General features: G+C 37.9%; 1 protein-coding gene across 3 annotated transcripts; it reads left to right on the top strand.

Annotated features, from left to right (window-relative positions):
- Nucleotides 1-2,461: 2,461 nt before the first annotated feature.
- LOC149170248 (PHD finger protein ALFIN-LIKE 4-like) lies at nucleotides 2,462-13,442 on the top strand. 3 transcript variants are annotated; one of them, XR_016259477.1, is made up of 2 exons: nucleotides 2,462-2,602; nucleotides 12,787-12,863. XR_016259477.1 is itself a non-coding variant. In XM_089427281.1 (2 exons), exons 1-2 carry the CDS (start codon nucleotides 12,419-12,421, stop codon nucleotides 13,033-13,035), a joined length of 366 nt encoding a protein of 121 aa, XP_089283407.1. In that variant the 5' UTR covers nucleotides 11,825-12,418; the 3' UTR covers nucleotides 13,036-13,442. The 3 variants fall into 3 exon arrangements, 1 of the variants encoding a protein (XP_089283407.1); XR_016259476.1 differs by having other exon boundaries at nucleotides 2,462-2,675; XM_089427281.1 differs by lacking the exon at nucleotides 2,462-2,602 and adding an exon at nucleotides 11,825-12,535 and having other exon boundaries at nucleotides 12,787-13,442.
- Nucleotides 13,443-16,563: the final 3,121 nt, after the last annotated feature.

The raw sequence follows: 16,563 nt of genomic DNA, 5'->3' as shown, positions 1-16,563 counted from the left end.
ATTGTATACGCTACTTGGATGAACCCAACCTGCGTGTATACGCTCTTTTACCAAAACCAACCCGCGTACAGATCTGCAAATTCTAACTTATAACTCTGCAGCTATATCAGACATCAAAACATACCCAGATCATAATAATAAACATGCGTCAGTAGATCTGATCTATCCACAGGCAAACCATATGAAGATAATCATTCCAAGCCTTGAGATCTCGTTCCATCATTCATCATCCTCCACATGAGTGAAACCTTGGTTCAGATCACCAACCCATAACCAGCACTTGGATCTCACACTTCCTCAGATCTTCATCACTCACACACACTCTTGCACCTTGCCTACATCCATTTGCCTAATGATCTTCTCCTTATATAGCCTTAGGCCCTTTACAATACCACGGTCCAAAACCATAGTAACACAATACCATCAACTTCAAAACTAGGGATCAACACGTCCGTCGAGACGCCATGGTCCAAAACCATAGGCACAACTTCCAAGGACTAACCGCCATGGACCAAAGGTACGTTTTCACATACACGCTCTTTTACTGAAGCCAACCTGCGTGTACACGTGACTTGGGCTTAACGAACCTGCGTGTATGAATTGTCTTGGCCTGCTATACTCAGATCTGTCCTTTGATTAAGTTGCCATCACCTGTACCACCTGTACCAACCTCTAAGCACCTGTACCAGCCTCTGAGTGAGTTGCCATCAAGGACAACACTTGAATCATAATGCCAACAAAGTTGGGATGTGATATGGTCCCACAGGGTGCTGACTTGGCCAATGGATATGTGGCATTCACGTTATTCATTTACTTTTAGTTATAATGGTATTAATTTTTCTAGATTGTGTACACAATTTGATTGATCTTATTTAGAATTTCAAGATTTATGCCTTACACCCTATTTTCACTCTATTTTTCCATTCTTTCTATTTGTCTCAGGCTCTAAGTATTGCACCTAGTTTTCAACATATTTTCCCTATTAATGCTAGTCCCAAGAAACAAAGCTCACGTGAAATGTCAACAGAAAAAAAGAAGAATAAGAAGAATGTGGCTCCACCACCTTAAGCTTCATCGAATAAAAAAGTGACTAAGATGCCTCCCCTGTTTCCTGATACTAAGAGTACTATGGATGTGGGAAGTTCTTCTTAGAGGCAATTTACATACTCTTCAAGGAAGCAGAACCCAGAGTAGTGGTCAAGCAAGCTACGTCGGATGATACAACATCTCCATCTGAATCCACTTGGTCAGACGTTGGAAACTCTCACCTCCATCACATAGCTTCTCAGGAAAAACTTATGTCGTATACAAACTTAGTGAAAATGGTGATTGATGAAGCCAATGTTGCAGATAGAACTTTCATACCTCTGAGGACTCAAACCAAAATTGGCTCATTCAGAGCTGAGGACCTCAGGAAAATATATCACCTGCCGGAACCCCAAAAGATATATAATGCTCAGTTCATTCTGAAGTTTGCAAAGGAGAGTCCAATTCAATCGGAGTTGATAAGACAATGGAGGCATGAGCCTAGCAAGCACAAACATGAAGAAAAGGGTATGTATTCCCTTCCCTCTCTTGTTGGTCCTTATTGTCATATTGTGACTATGATGTGTAGGTTGTTTGGGAAACCAAACACACATAAATTCACTATAGAGTGGGTTCCTTTAATAGAAGTTGCTTCAGAAGCGTATATCATGGATTTGGCAACTGTTTTGTCAATCAATTTGGCTACACAGATTTTGGCTTACAGGGGTAAATACAACATGTCTACCAGGGAGATTCCTCCCTTTTTCATGAGCTCATATATCATGGATGCACTATGATTCACATTCGACTTTCCATCCTTGGGATGGAAATGGACTATAGATGATCCTACCCCTATTCACATATACCATAATATTATTTGGGAGACCAATTTGATGAGCCTCATCATTGGGTAATTATATGGGTCTTAATTCACCTCCTAGCATAGAAAATTTTAGGGGTGAATCTTAGCCCAAAGGCGAAATTTAAGGGGTTTTATATTTTGGAAGGGCAAATTTTTTATATTACACACATTTTCTATAGTTAGCCAAAACTTTATTTAAAAAATAAATAGTTATTATATTTTAGCCCTAAAAAATAAGGCGGATAAACAATCCAAAAAACTGATTCGCCTCATTTCGAAGTTGGATTTGATTGCAATAACCCCGATTTCCAGTTTGGAGGTTGGATCTGCTTGCAATGGCCCCTATTTCCAATTTGGAGGGTGGATCTACTTGCAATGGCCCTGATTTCCTAGTTTGCAAGTCGTATTTGGTTGCAATGGTAGATTTCCTGGTTTGCACAATATTCAAGTTTATTTTTGTTCTCCTTTGGGAGAGCTAGGTGCTGTTTTTCTCAGACTAGCACCAAAAATGGAGGAGAGTAGGTGGAAGACTCTTTTGAAGATTTTGAAGGTCAGGAGAGCTTCCTCGTATTTGGTTGCAATGGTAGATTTCCTGGCTTGCACAATATTCAAGTTTATTTTTGTTCTCCTTTGGGAGAGCTAGGTGCGGTTTTTCTCAGACTAGCACCAAAAATGGAGGAGAGTAGGTGGAAGACTCTTTTGAAGATTCGGAAGGTCAGGAGAGCTGCCTCTTATTTTGGATTTTATGCTTCTTCATTGGCCTAGTGTATGCCTACACAAACAACAAGTTTGGCTTGCATTTCTATTTTTGTAATCCTCTTGCTTATGTATGGAGGTTGTGTGTTCATGCTCGATTTATTGTTGCATGGTTGGGTGGGGTTAGGGTGCCAATATTGAAGTTAAAACATATTATTTTCTTCCATATCTTGATATTTGCTATTCCAAAATGCTGTGGTTCTGAAATGGTCAAGAGAGAAGCCATTACATTAACCTACATCCATCCCCTTCGCAACTCAAATCTTGGAGCCCTAGTTTCTCTTCCTACTCGTCGATTCTTCCACAGATGAATCTTCGTAGGTTCTTTTATTTATTCTAAAGATCGACTTGTTGGGTTGTGTTATATTCTTTCCACGTAGTTAATAGGGGGTTTGAAGGGCACCTGTAACCCCACATTATGGGGTCTGGGGCAGCGCCCCGGAAAATTTTGGTTTTGGACCATATGTTAGGTTGGGCGGACCCACCTATGGTTTTGTGCATGATTTTCGCACATGTTTTTTGGACGCGATGGTTTTCGGTCCATGGTATTGGATGCTTCGGCATGTATAAATATCTATTGTAACATTGAAAGGAACATAATGAAAAATCAAGCTGGTAGTCCCAGTTTTGGGATCCAGGGAAAAATCTCTGTGCATATGTGTTTTATGGGTTATGCTCTCGCATTGTTTATTTTCTTTGTTTAAGAATTCGTATGCAAGCAATTTCTGTACAGGGTTAAAACCTACATTTGGTATCAGAGCTGTTTTGGCTTCAAGGGGACGCCTTTGTTGCTGAGGGGTTTCGCTCGGGCCTGTGGTAGACTCTATTCAGTGGGAGATCTGTGAGATCGATTTTGGTGGTGAAAGAAGATGGCAAGGAGTGGAAGATAGAGATTGAGAAGTTCAATGGTCAGAATTTTGAGTTGTGGAAACTCAAGATGGAGGATCTGTTGGTGGATAAAGATCAGTGGATCGCGGTAGATTCAGGTACTAAACCATTGGGAGTGACCGATGAAGAATGGAAGAAGTTGGATCGGAAGGCAAAGAGCACAATACGATTGTGTGTCTCGGATTCAGTATTGCTGAATGTATCAGGGGAAGCTACGGCAAAGGCTTTGTGAGTCAAGTTAGGGACTTTGTACCAATCTAAGTCTCTGGTGAATAAACTGTTCCTGCAGAAAAAGCTGTATAACCTGAGGATGAAAGATGGAGACTCGGTGACAGAGCATCTGAATGCGTTTAATACTGTGGTAAGTCAGTTATTATCTGTTGATATTAAAATTTCAGATGAAGATAAGTGCATCAGTCTGTTGTGTTCTCTACCAGATTAGTGGGATAGTCTGGTTATTGCAATAGGTAGCAATGCAATTGCTTTGCAGTTTGATGAAATAGTCTCAGCCTTGCTGACGGAGGAGATGAGACGGAAAAACATGGACAACCAGAATGGTGATGCCTTGTCTGTACGAGGACGGTCCCAGAACAGAAACAAAAATAAGTCATCGAGTGGGAGATCTAAATCTCCAGGAAAACCTACAAAGGTGGTGTGCTGGAAATGCGGAAAGGAAGGGCACTTCAGAAGGGATTGTAAATCTAAAGCTCCTGATAAAGGAAAGGGATCTGATGATGCTCCTTCTGTAGAGGCGAAAACCACCTCAGATGAAGGTGGGGATGTGTACTTGGCTTCTTCAAGTACACATGTAGATCATGAGGCATGGTTAATTGACTCAGGTGCATCCTTTCACTTGAATCCCCATAGAGAGTGGTTCTGCGAGTATGAGAAATACGATGGTGGTGATGTCTTCTTAGGAGATGCTAGGAAGGCTAGAATCATTGGTCGGGGAAAAGTAAAGTTGAAGTTGCAAGGTGGAAGGGTTAGAACACTTCCAGGTGTTCTACATATTCCTGCATTAGCCAGAAATCTGATTTCTGTAAGCAAATTGGATGATGCAGGTGTAAAGACGATGTTCGAGAGAGATACCTGCAAGATGGTTCGAGGAGCACTGATATTAATGCGGGGAGTTCGGATTGGAACTCTGTACAAGCTGCAAGGTAGCACTGTTGTTGATGGGTGCAATAGTTCTATGGTTCCTGAAAATGGAGTAGAGAATCTAGTGGTCTCTGGAGAGAAGACCATGTTGTGGCATCAAAGGCTTGGACATATTGGAGAGAAGGGCCTTCGAATACTTCATGGTAAAGGTATGGTAGAAGGTATGAATAATAGCTCTCTGGATTTTGATTTCTGTTAAAATTGTGTATATGGGAAGTAGAATCGGGTGAGTTTCCCCTCTGGTGGTAAGAGGACGAAACAGATATTAGAGCTTGTGTACAGTGATGTGTTTGGACCTGTGAAGGTTCCATCACTGGGTAAGTCTGTGTACTATGTATCATTCATAGATGACTTCTCAAGGAATACATGGATATGTTTTCTTAAGAAGAAATCTGAAGTCTTTGACAGGTTTAAAGAATTTAAGGCTCTGATGGAAAATCAGATAGAGAAGAAGATAAAGGTGCTGAGGACAGATAATGGTGGAGAATTTTGTAGCAAGGAATTTGAAGAATTTTGTAAGAAGTGTGGTGTAGCACGGAAGAAGACTACTCCATATACACCTCAGCAAAATGGAGTCGCAGAAAGAATGAACAAGACGTTGAAGGAAAGGGCAAGAAGCATGCTCAGTGGTGTCAGGTTAGGACAAGAATTCTGGGCAGAGGCGGTGGATACTGCATGTTACCTGATTAACAGATCACCTTCATCAGCGTTGGAGGATAAGACTCCACAAGAAGTATGGACTGGTAAGAAACCCTCTCTTTCACATCTAAGGGTATTTGGATGTGATGCATATGTACATGTTCCAAAGGAGAAACGAACCAAGTTGGATAGTAAATCTGAAAAGTGCATCTTTATTGGGTATAAGGATGGTTTAAAGGGTTATAAGCTTTGGAATCCAGTCACACGAAAGGTTGTGTACAGGCGAGATGTGTTGTTCAGAGAGGTAAAATATGTTATTCAACATGAAGTCCAACTAAAGGAACCTGAGAAGATAGAGTTTGAGCCAAAGGAGGAAGAATCAGACTCTGCAGCAGAGGAGGAATCAGAAGATGAAGAGCCACAAACTCCGGCTATGAGAAGATCAGTTCGAGAAAGAAGGCAGCCAGAAAGGTATAGTCCATCTGCTTTTAGTTCAAATTTTGCTTTGTCTGTTACTGATAATGATCCCAGAACTATGAAGGAAGCAGTGGATTCAGAGGATGGAAAACTCTGGAAAGAGGCCATGGTCGATGAAAGGGCATCTTTGCACAAAAATGAGGCTTGGGATCTGGTGGATTTGCCGGTTGGAAGGAAACCCATTGGCAGCAAATAGGTGTTCAAGAAGAAGACAAATGCAGAAGGAAAGGTGGAGAAATACAAAGCTCGGTTGGTAGCAAAAGGTTATTCCCAGGTGCCGGGAATTGATTTTGGTGATATTTTTTCTCCTGTTGCCAAGGTAACTTCTATTAGATTACTTTTATCTGTTGTTGGTGCTTTTGATTTTGAGGTAGAACAGATGGATGTGAAGACAACATTTCTTCATGGGGATTTGGAAGAGGAAATCTACATGAAGCAACCTGAAGGCTTTGTGGTGAAGGGTAAGAAAGAACTAGTATGCAAGTTAAAGAAGTCTCTGTATGGGTTAAAACAGTCACCAAGGATGTGGTATCAGAAATTTGATACATTTATACGGGGACTTGGCTTTACCAGAAGCAAAGCAGATCATTGTGTGTATTTTAAATTAATTGGTGACCGTATTATTTATATGGTCTTGTATGTGGATGATATGTTGCTGGTTGGAAATGACAAAGAAATTATCCATGATTTGAAGACCCAATTGTCCTCCAAATTCGAGATGAAAGATCTTGGTGCTGCAAACTATATTTTGGGCATGGAAATTAAAAGAGATTAGTCAAAGAGGAAGCTCTGGTTAAACCAGAGGAAGTATGTCGAGACAATACTCCAGAGGTTTAATATGCAGGATAGTAAACCAGTGAAGGTTCCTATTCCTGTAGGTGTGAGGTTATCTGCTGAACAGTGTCCCAAGACACAAGAAGAGGAAGAGGACATGTCCCGTGTTCTATATGCAAGTGCCGTGGGTAGCCTGATGTATGTAATGGTCTATACTAGACCAGACATTGCACATGCAGTGGGAGTATTGAGCAGGTTTATGTCAAAACCTAGGAAGGAGCACTGGACAACAGTGAAGCGGGTTTTTAGGTATTTGCGTGGCACAAGTGATTATGGTTTGTGCTACCAAGGAAGACCAGGATTGGATAGAGTGTTGGATATTCATGGCTTTGTTGATGCAAACTGGGCTGGAGATCTGGATTAGAGAAGATCTACAAGTGGGTATGTGTTTAACCTATTTGGAGGTGCAGTCAGTTGGATGAGTAAGAAACAATCTGTAGTGGCACTATCAACTATAGAGACAGAATACATGGCAGCCACTCATGCAAGCAAGGAAGCAGTTTGGTTGCAAAGATTGTGTTCAGGTATGGGGTTAGTACAGGGAGCTATAAGAATAGACTGTGACAGCCAAAGTGCAATTTTCTTGGCAAAGAACCCTGTTTATCATTCAAAGACAAAGCACATTGATGTTCAATATCACTTTGTGAGGGATATGATAGAAGACAGAAAGGTGTTGCTGGTAAAGGTGGACACTTTGAAGAATACTGCAGATGCATTGACAAAATCTGTGAGCTCTGAGAAGTTCTCTTGGTGTAGAGAAGCAATGGGAATCTCAAGGCTGAAAAATGACTAAGCTCTCCTGTGGCCCCCTATGGAAAGAAAACAACAAGTGGGAGATTGTTGGGTTGTGTTATATTCTTTCCACGTAGTTAATAGGGGGTTTGAAGGGCACCCGTAACCCCACTTTATGGGGTCCGGGGCAGCGCCCCGGAAAATTTTGGTTTTGGACCATACGTTAGGTTGGGTGGACCCACCTATGGTTTTGTGCATGATTTTCACACATGTTTTTTGGACGCGATGGTTTTCGGTCCATGGTATTGGACGCGATGGTTTTCAGTCCATGGTATTGGATGCTTTGGCATGTATAAATATGTATTGTAACAGTGAAAGGAACATAATGAAAAATGAAGTTGGTAGTCCCGGTTTTGGGATCCAGGGAAAAATCTCTGTGCATATGTGTTTTATGGGTTATGCTCTCGCATTGTTTATTTTATTTGTTTAAGAATTCATATGTAGGTAATTTTTGTATAGGGTTAAAACCTACACAACTTTGGAGCAAGCTAGAATTGTTGTATGCGGGTAAGATTTATCACATAATTTATATTCCTTCCTCTTTCCCCTTTTTGCTATTTGTTTTATTCCTTTTAGCTTACAGATATTTTCATGGGCGGGGGTTTGTTCCTCTCAGAGATAATTCTGGATTGTTTTTAGGGCGGTCGTAATGCTTTTTCTTACAATGGTTTTGGTAAAGTAAAAAACATGACTTCATTGTCAGTTGAATTTGGTCGAAAATTGAAACAACAACCGTTCCCATGTCGTGCAAATTCACCTTTATGGATAGCGGATTGTTGTGCGACTTATGCATATTTACATAGTTGTGCGTGTTGAATTCAATTATTGTTTGAACTTTGAGTCATTTAGGTTGCAATAGTGAGGTCTATATAGTAAGTAATCATTAAAATAATGAGAATTTGCAATGAAAATCACGGAATAAATGTCCTATGTAGAGCATCCTATCCGAGTCATTTAAGATTTGTGATTTACAAAGAAATTATGCAGTAATGTTGTTCACAATTATAAAGCTTCAAGATGACGAAGCAACGGGGAGAATCAAATAGTCTCTTTAATTTCTTAAAATTATAACTGTGAATTGTCCAGATGTTTTTAAAAAGGTCTACCCACTTTCTAGTAATTCTGTTGATTTTACTATGTCTATCAGAATGTTTGATTTGGTATTAGTACTTTATATGCTACCTCAAATGGATTAACAGTCTGTTTTGTGTTAGTAGAAAATATTTCATGCCTTAAGATTCCCCCTGGAAAATCAACAGAGGGGATTTAATTGTTTATCCCTTAAGATTTTTGCTGCAAGTCAAATTTAACAGAGCACGTCAAAAGCCAGAGGGAAATTAATTGTCCAGATTTGAACACATAATGGAAAATTACATAGTAATCTCTCAATGGATAAACAAACTTCAGGAAGGGGAGATTTTATTTGAACCGCAGCTAGTGTGCATAAGGGAGCCTTTGTTAGTTGAAATTGGTTGATGCTTTATTTGTGTGAAAGCAAAAGGGGGTTGAAATTGGGAATCGATAATAGGGAGCTTTTGTTTGTTGAATGGGTTGATGCTTTGTTTGTTTGAATGCATGAGGGGGTTGAAACTGGGAATCAATAGTAAAATACATTTTTCCCATTTTTCTTTAAGATAAATCTGAATTCTGTTCTGAATATCTAGTTCAATGAGTGTGTTGATCTTTTACTTGTGTGAATGCAAGCAGGGGTTGAAAGTTGAAACTAGGAATTTAGGATAAACTTCTGTGAAATTTTTCTTTGAGATGACTCTGAATTCTGTTTTGAATATCAAGGGATGCCACCTTTCAAGCATTACACTTCAAGCTCACAACATTTGGGAACCAACTCGAGGTTCACTTTGGACATTTACTTGTTTAGAGTTCAAGAGTCAGAGATTTTTATTTGTTTCCCAAAGTCAATCTACATATACTTTCATGAAATGAGGACACATTTTGGAAATGCTTGTGATCTTTTGATTTGGTAAAATGGCATTGGTCAATTGTCTTTATCTCTGTTCAAGGAGTCTTGTAGTTATGAGCTAGTAGAGTTGGAGCGTTGAGTGCAAGGTTCACCTATAGCAATGTAAGGCAATGATCTTTAGATGCTTTTGGAATCCGTGCTTGTGAAGCCTTTCTTTCAAAATAAATATAAAACCTCAGAAGGAAATATATTTTTCAGAGGCACATATCACTTATCAATAACTATAGACACAGGTTTGGAGACTTTGATCCCGTGAAAACAAATTCTCAGAACCTGAAAAGCAGTATTATATGGCAGATTTGAAATAGCCCTTTCTTCCTCCTTGGCCTTCTATTTTTGTGGCACGTGAAGCTCCTTGTTGATCAACCATGCCTGGCAGGCCTCTGTTTCAAGGACTAGACCTTTTGGGAGTTAAAAAGAGAGGGAAGGGGATTCGGTCATGGATAAGAATAGATAAAAATCGAAGTTCTCAAGTTTTGGAGGTAGGCAAATTAACAATAATGAAGCATTGTGACTTGCCAGCTAGGGATCTCCATCTTTTGGATCCATTATTTGTATATCCTTCCACTATTCTGGGACGAGAGAGAGAAATTGTTGTGAATCTAGAATAGATAAGGTGTATAATCACAACTGATGAAGTATTGTTGTTAAATTCATTGGAAAGCTATATTCTACAGTATGTGGCAGAACTACAGAGGCGTCTAAATGTTAGAAATGACATGGTTAACAATATGTGGAATTCTAGAGAACAAGGAAGCTCAAGATTTCCACTAGTGTCAAGTAGACAAGAACTGAGGGATGATGCCACGTCTGGCAGTGCATAGTCTAGCCAACAAAAATCAATTAGTGATGCTGAACTTTACAGTGGTTCATCTGCAAATGATTTTCCCTTTGAATTCAGGGCACTGGAGGTTTCTTTGGAGGCAGCTTGCACATTTCTAGACACCCAGGCATGTAACAAACTTGTTTATATTCTCATATCCTGATTGTTGTACCTCTATTGATTGTGAAATATGTTTAGTAATACTTTAACTCATGTCTTGCCTGATTTGTTTTCTGGATCTCTCTCTCTCTCACTCTGATAGATGCATGCACGCACATATGTTCATACCATGCATGTATTTTCACTTTCTCTACTATGTGCAAAGAGCACATGGGATTTGGCCAAAAGCTGAAGGTTCAACTGCAGTGAAATGTTGGCAAAAGCTATCAAAAAATGTAGTGGAATGGAAGTGTAGAAACGTAGCTAGAAATGTTAAAAGTGTCAATTGAATTTGCAACCAATGCCTGCACATTCAAATGTGTGAAGGCCAATAGTAAAGGATAATGTAATCTTCCCATCTAGGGGCTATTTTATGTTCATACTTCTTGAAGTTATTGTGTTTGACATGTTTAGTCAATTTGTATATGAAATATAAGCCTTAACTTTTGATACACACTCATGCACAGTTGGTGAACAATTGTATATAATTTTGAGATTACTTCTTATATTGACATAAAAAGTTATTTTTTCGGATTTTCTTAATAGGTGAAAAAAATCATTGAGTCTACTCCCAAGCCAAACCATACTTGGGCTTGCTGTCAAGCCAAATTAACTCCATCCTCAGTCTGACTCTCTGTCCATGAGTCAAACTTGCCAGAAGTGAGTTGATTTTATGAGTACTCATGGGCATGTATCTTGTTTTCAGCTATTAATATAAATAAGGCTGCATTTCTAGATCCCATTTGTGTTCTTATCTCTGTCAAAAATTTATTTCTTTTAGAACACTAAGTGTGCTATATTTATTATAATTTTATCATTTTGGGATCTTACAATCTCCAACCACACAAGAACAACTTTCCTAAGAAGGTAAGCTCACCAACTCAGACCAGCCTATTCTCTTATCAACTAGCTGCAAGAAACCAAAACTCCATTCCGGATATCTTTCCGAATTTCCAAGGCATCCTTTTATGCTTCTCCTCCACCCTACTCCAAGTGGTGATATAGTTACTCCATAAGTATGTGGCCACGATATATAGGCCAATGAATGGATAGAATCTCCAACAACCTCCACCCAAGAGATAAGGTTAATTTCACTGACCACATGAGGATACGACCAATTACATGAAGACCATGGCTGTCAGATCATCTCTAATCGCCATTGACGAAGGCCACCAGCTTTTGGATGAGCATGTAAACTTGGTCTAGGTTTCCCTTGGAAACTCCTTCTAAGGGCATCCCTATATTCCAAGCACCTTTTCTCTATGGTACTCTTCCACTTACTAATGTGGACACACCCTGTGCACTGCTTTCTAGTGTGAACATACCACACAATGACAAAACAAAGCATTTAAACTCTCTTTTTTTTTCGCTCTTAAGAATGGCATTGGTGTTTCTTCCAAGCTGGAAACAATAGATATAGGTAATGTAACATATGTTATTTAGATTTTATTTCAAGCACTAGTCATATTAGACGAAGGCCACCAGCTTTTGGATGAGCATGTAAACTTGGTCTAGGTTTCCCTTGGAAACTCCTTCTAATCGCCATTGACGAAGGCCACCAGCTTTTGGATGAGCATGTAAACTTGGTCTAGGTTTCCCTTGGAAACTCCTTCTAAGGGCATCCCTATATTCCAAGCATCTTTTCTCTGTGGTACTCTTCCACTTACTAATGTGGACACACCCTGTGCACTGCTTTCTAGTGTGAACATACCACACAATGACAAAACAGAGCATTTAAACTCTCTTTCTTTTTTGTTGTTAAGCATGGCATTGGTGTTTCTTCCAAGCTGGAAACAGTAGATATAGGTACTGTAACATATGTTATTTAGATTTTATTTCAAGCACTAGTCATATTAGATGTAGTTTTTACGTATCAGAGTCTGTTGTATCAATTGAGCTTGAGAGATTTGTTTTATCTGTTGAGTTCTGTAAAGAAGTAACTTTTCTTCATTTTATTTCTTACCATTTGTTTTTCGCTTTGAGCTGACTAAAATTAGTTAATGGCAAGAAAAGACTTTTTATCATGATCAATGAACTTCCAACTATTTTTGAGGTTGTTACTGGAGCTGCAAAAAAGCAATCAAAAGAAAAAACTACTATAACCAACAACAGTAGCAGCAAGAACAAGTCTGGTATAAAGGTGAGGAATTTTTTGATCGTGGAGTTGCCCTGTTTTGCTCTTTTTTAAACAAAAAATAAATAAAACACGTAACAGTAAATTTGTGAGCAGGCTGCCAAGAATGAAGATTAATTGTTCAATTTAGATTTTGTTATCCTTGAGATGTGAATGGCACTATATGCTTTCTTGTTCTTTTGCTGGTGATTTATAATTTATGTTCAATCTTTTTCATGAGTTGCTTATTCAAGTAAAAACAACATTTTTTTGTTCAGGCACGAGCATCTAAATCTCAAGCAAAGCCATCAAAGTTACCACCACCTAAAGATGAGGATGATACGTTGGATGAAGACACACTTTGTGGAGCTTGTGGTGAGAATTATGCCTCTGATGAATTTTGGATCTGTTGTGATATGTGTGAGAAATGGTTCCATGTCAAGTGTCTTAAGATTACTCCTGCGATAGCCGAACACATTAAGCATTATAAATGTCCATCTTGCAGCAACAAAAGGCCCCGAATTTAATGGATGGCCGAGGGGATCTTTAATTCAAATTAACAGGTGATGACTATCTCTAATGTTTCTACCTAGTGGTTTCGGATGCAGAAGTGTCTGCAACCCTTTTGGTTTGTTACTTGCACTCAGAAGGCTTCCAATTAAGCTCCAGGCTGTCACAGGCTGAGACCTATTGGAGGTGGTCAGTGTTTTTCATTCAGCCTCGGATGTTAGGAGAGATGGGTCTGATCCTCAGACCTATTAGCTCCTGGATCTTCTCTGCTAGGGCCAGATGTTGATTTACTTCATGCATTGTATCTTTTTTTGGGAGACTGTTTGTTCTCCCACTTTGTATGGACATATTGTACTCAAAAGTCCCTTTGACCTACTTTGTGGTCATTAGTTGGACATAAATATAATTATTTTATCTTATCTTATCTGTAGGAATATTGGGTTGGTTGGTTGTTTGATTTTCTTGTAAGACTCAAGGCTTAAATATTCCAAGTTTTAGATCTCTATATACCTGAGCCATTGGAAACTTTCTATTTAAAGAGTTGAGTCTTGTGCGATATTTGTTTTGAATATTGTTTTACGATATTATAACATCCACTATTTGGTATTGTGCTGGTTTAGTTTATAATTATTCCATTGGTAATTTAAACAATCTACCTTCTGTTGCATCTCTTTTTCTGCCTCTATACAGTAGCAGAGACTTCGATATGTATTTATATGTATATACTTTTGCATGCATGGATGTGATTTTACTCTGGCTAACAAACCATAGGAGGGAAAAACCATCCCCAGAGGAAACGATACCCAGGATGAGAAAATAGCTTCACATTGATCATTGACTGCTTGTGTTGTCGAAGCATAATGATGGCTTTGCCTTTTGCACCTGGGAGATTGTACCATGTTGTTTTAGTGATTTCGAAGACATCATAAAATCACGGTTGTGAAGCTGAATTTTCCGAGTTTAATGAATAAACCCTAACCTGTTATAACTAAAGATGTCCATTGTTCTACCCCAGCCCCCGGCTCTATACCTTCTTTAATCGTCCAAGGATTTTTGGTGATTTGCAATGTATGTTTTTGCATCAGCTGAATTGATTATGGTCTTGAACTGGAAGTTTGGAACATTTGAAGATGGTCATTTAACCTCTTTTCCATAAGGGTCAGAGGTAAAGTTGCCCAGAAAAAAAGAAGGGTTCACAGAACTGGTTGCTACTGTGGCAAGTTTTTCTGATGGAACATACAAAGATAACTTCAAGTTTGCAAATAATCCTCCACGTAATATTGGTTGGGAAGTTGATATCATTTGTGCCTGTAAATGTCCTTCACTAGTGATTCGAAAGCTATAGCCACATGATGGATCACAAATTATTGACGCTGATTTCTTGAGGTTTGTAAGTTCTATTGTCAATCTTTTTAACTGTTTATTAATGGCTCCTTTCCTAACTGTCAAGATGATCTATGGTCTTTTAAACATCTTGATAAAAGAAGGGTTTCTAACTTTGTTCTGTGCGATCAATAAAATTCTAATCATACAAATTAGGTAGACTTGCCTCGCAAATGATATCTGGTTCCTTCAACATGGAAGCATGGGTTCTTAGATGACGACTTAAATTCCTATCATTGGACTTGCCCTAACCTTCCAATCATAATTATTCCAGATTTTGTACACAATCTCACCTAATATTTGTGTATTATAAATCTTGTAATTGTTATCTCTATGAAAGTCACGAACATGACATTCTTGCTAGCATACCTGAGACACACTATGGACACACATGCATTGAAGTTCAAGGTTTTTTATCGTGGGGTTAGTATCCCCTGTTCTTAGTGCACCTGCAAACTGCCTATGGTATTAGAATCTATGTGATGGGCTATTGGTAGTCACACTATCCTTTGCAAAGTTCAAACCAACTTACCAACCAGCAGTGGACATTGGATTGATTAATCTGTGTATTTAAATGTGCATGGATATGTGTTGCAAGATCTGTATCATGTTCATGAAAATGTTTTGTTTATCATCAATTCTCACTCTGATTCTTTTGGAGTTTTCTTTCTATGCTCGGCCTTCCTTTTAATGCATAAAAGTAATAGCCCTTCATTCTCTTCAATGTTCAAAATTTGTATTTGGGTTGTTGATTGTGTTTGGTTTCCTTCCTTAGCCTGTACTGAGTTATGTGTGTAAGATCTGATGCATGTATTGCTTGCATATTTATTAGTTATTTCCAAAATTGTTTGCTTTAATTCGTTATGTATCTGCAAACTCAAAGTTCATGTACGTCTCATATCATGATTTTAATTGTGCAAGATCAACATAAAAAGTATTATTTTTTGGCTACTTGAAATGGGATTAAACATTTGTCTCTTTAGCAAGTTTCCTAAGAAGCTAAAGTCAAAAGAATATGGACTACCAAAGAGAGTTGAAGAAGTTCAAATGTTCGTAGATTGACCAAACTGGACATGAAATTGAATAGTGTAACTCCTAAGATTGAAGTTGATCCTGAGTGTTTAATTGTTATAGCAGATGGAGTGCCCCTAAACTGTTCAGTAGCTACCATAGTTCCTTTGTCAAAGAATTATTTTCTTTTATAAGCTTTGTAGGAATTTAATCACGCAAACAATATAAAAAAAATTCAATATCTTCTACATAGTTGGATAACAAGAAATACTAGTCACTTTGAAGTTAAAAGTGTATTTTATAACAAGTTATATGTCTATTTAATATAATAGTTGTAAGTTGGATTAATATTTGAAAATTTGGCCGCATGGTGATATTATATCACCCTTTTTCTTATATATATATATATATAATCTATTTATAAAAAATTAGTGGTTGAAAATACTTTTGCATTAAACTTTGTCGTGTTGTATCCATTTTTGTCCTCATATTGATTTGGTTATTCATAGTGCATTAAATTTTGTCAATGTATCCATTATTGTCTTAACATTGTTTTGGTTATTCATAGCGGAAGAAATACACAAGACCTACCTGATATCTTGTAAATTAATAATGTTTTCTTATATATTGCTCCACCTTCACTCTTCCTCACCACCTTTATAAGGATAGGTGTAATTTATAGTTAAGAAGCCAAGTTAACAATACAATTATAAAATAATTTATATGAAGTTTATATATCTTATAATTATAGGAGCTATATAAATTAAATGAGTTATAAATATCCATAGGCATCAATCCATAATAAATATCCAAACACTTTATTTTATATATATTATATTACTAAAATTTAAAAAATTATAAAAATTAATTAATTTATAAATTAATTTTAAATTATATCATCCATTTCATATCCTCCCTTTTTTTTTTAACATGAAAAATATCTTTATATTCCATAAGAGGAGTACACATTTCATTCATCGAGGGATTGCTTAGACAACAAGGCTCATAGCCATTACAAGAAATACTCATTATGAGTTCAACACATTGTCACATGTAGGATTTCTCCCTACCACCTGCATTAAACTTAATTGACTTTCAATGAGAAATATCTTTATATTCCATATAAATAATATAATTTTTTCCCTTGGAAA

Source organism: Pinus tabuliformis, chromosome 4_2 (genome assembly GCF_031772625.1).
Source record: "Pinus tabuliformis cultivar Carrire ecotype Pingquan chromosome 4_2, CPIR1, whole genome shotgun sequence".
Lineage (NCBI taxonomy): Eukaryota > Viridiplantae > Streptophyta > Pinopsida > Pinales > Pinaceae > Pinus > Pinus tabuliformis.
Note: the sequence above shows the minus strand (reverse complement) of the source record. Positions and strands in the feature narration are given on the sequence as shown.

Excerpts from the sequence above, each read along its gene's own strand:
- LOC149170248 (XM_089427281.1), top strand. The coding sequence starts at position 12,419 with ATGATCAATGAACTTCCAACTATTTTTGAGGTTGTTACTGGAGCTGCA. Across the intron at positions 12,536-12,786 it reads AGAACAAGTCTGGTATAAAG|GCACGAGCATCTAAATCTCA; the intron begins GTGAGGAATTTT and ends TTTTTTGTTCAG.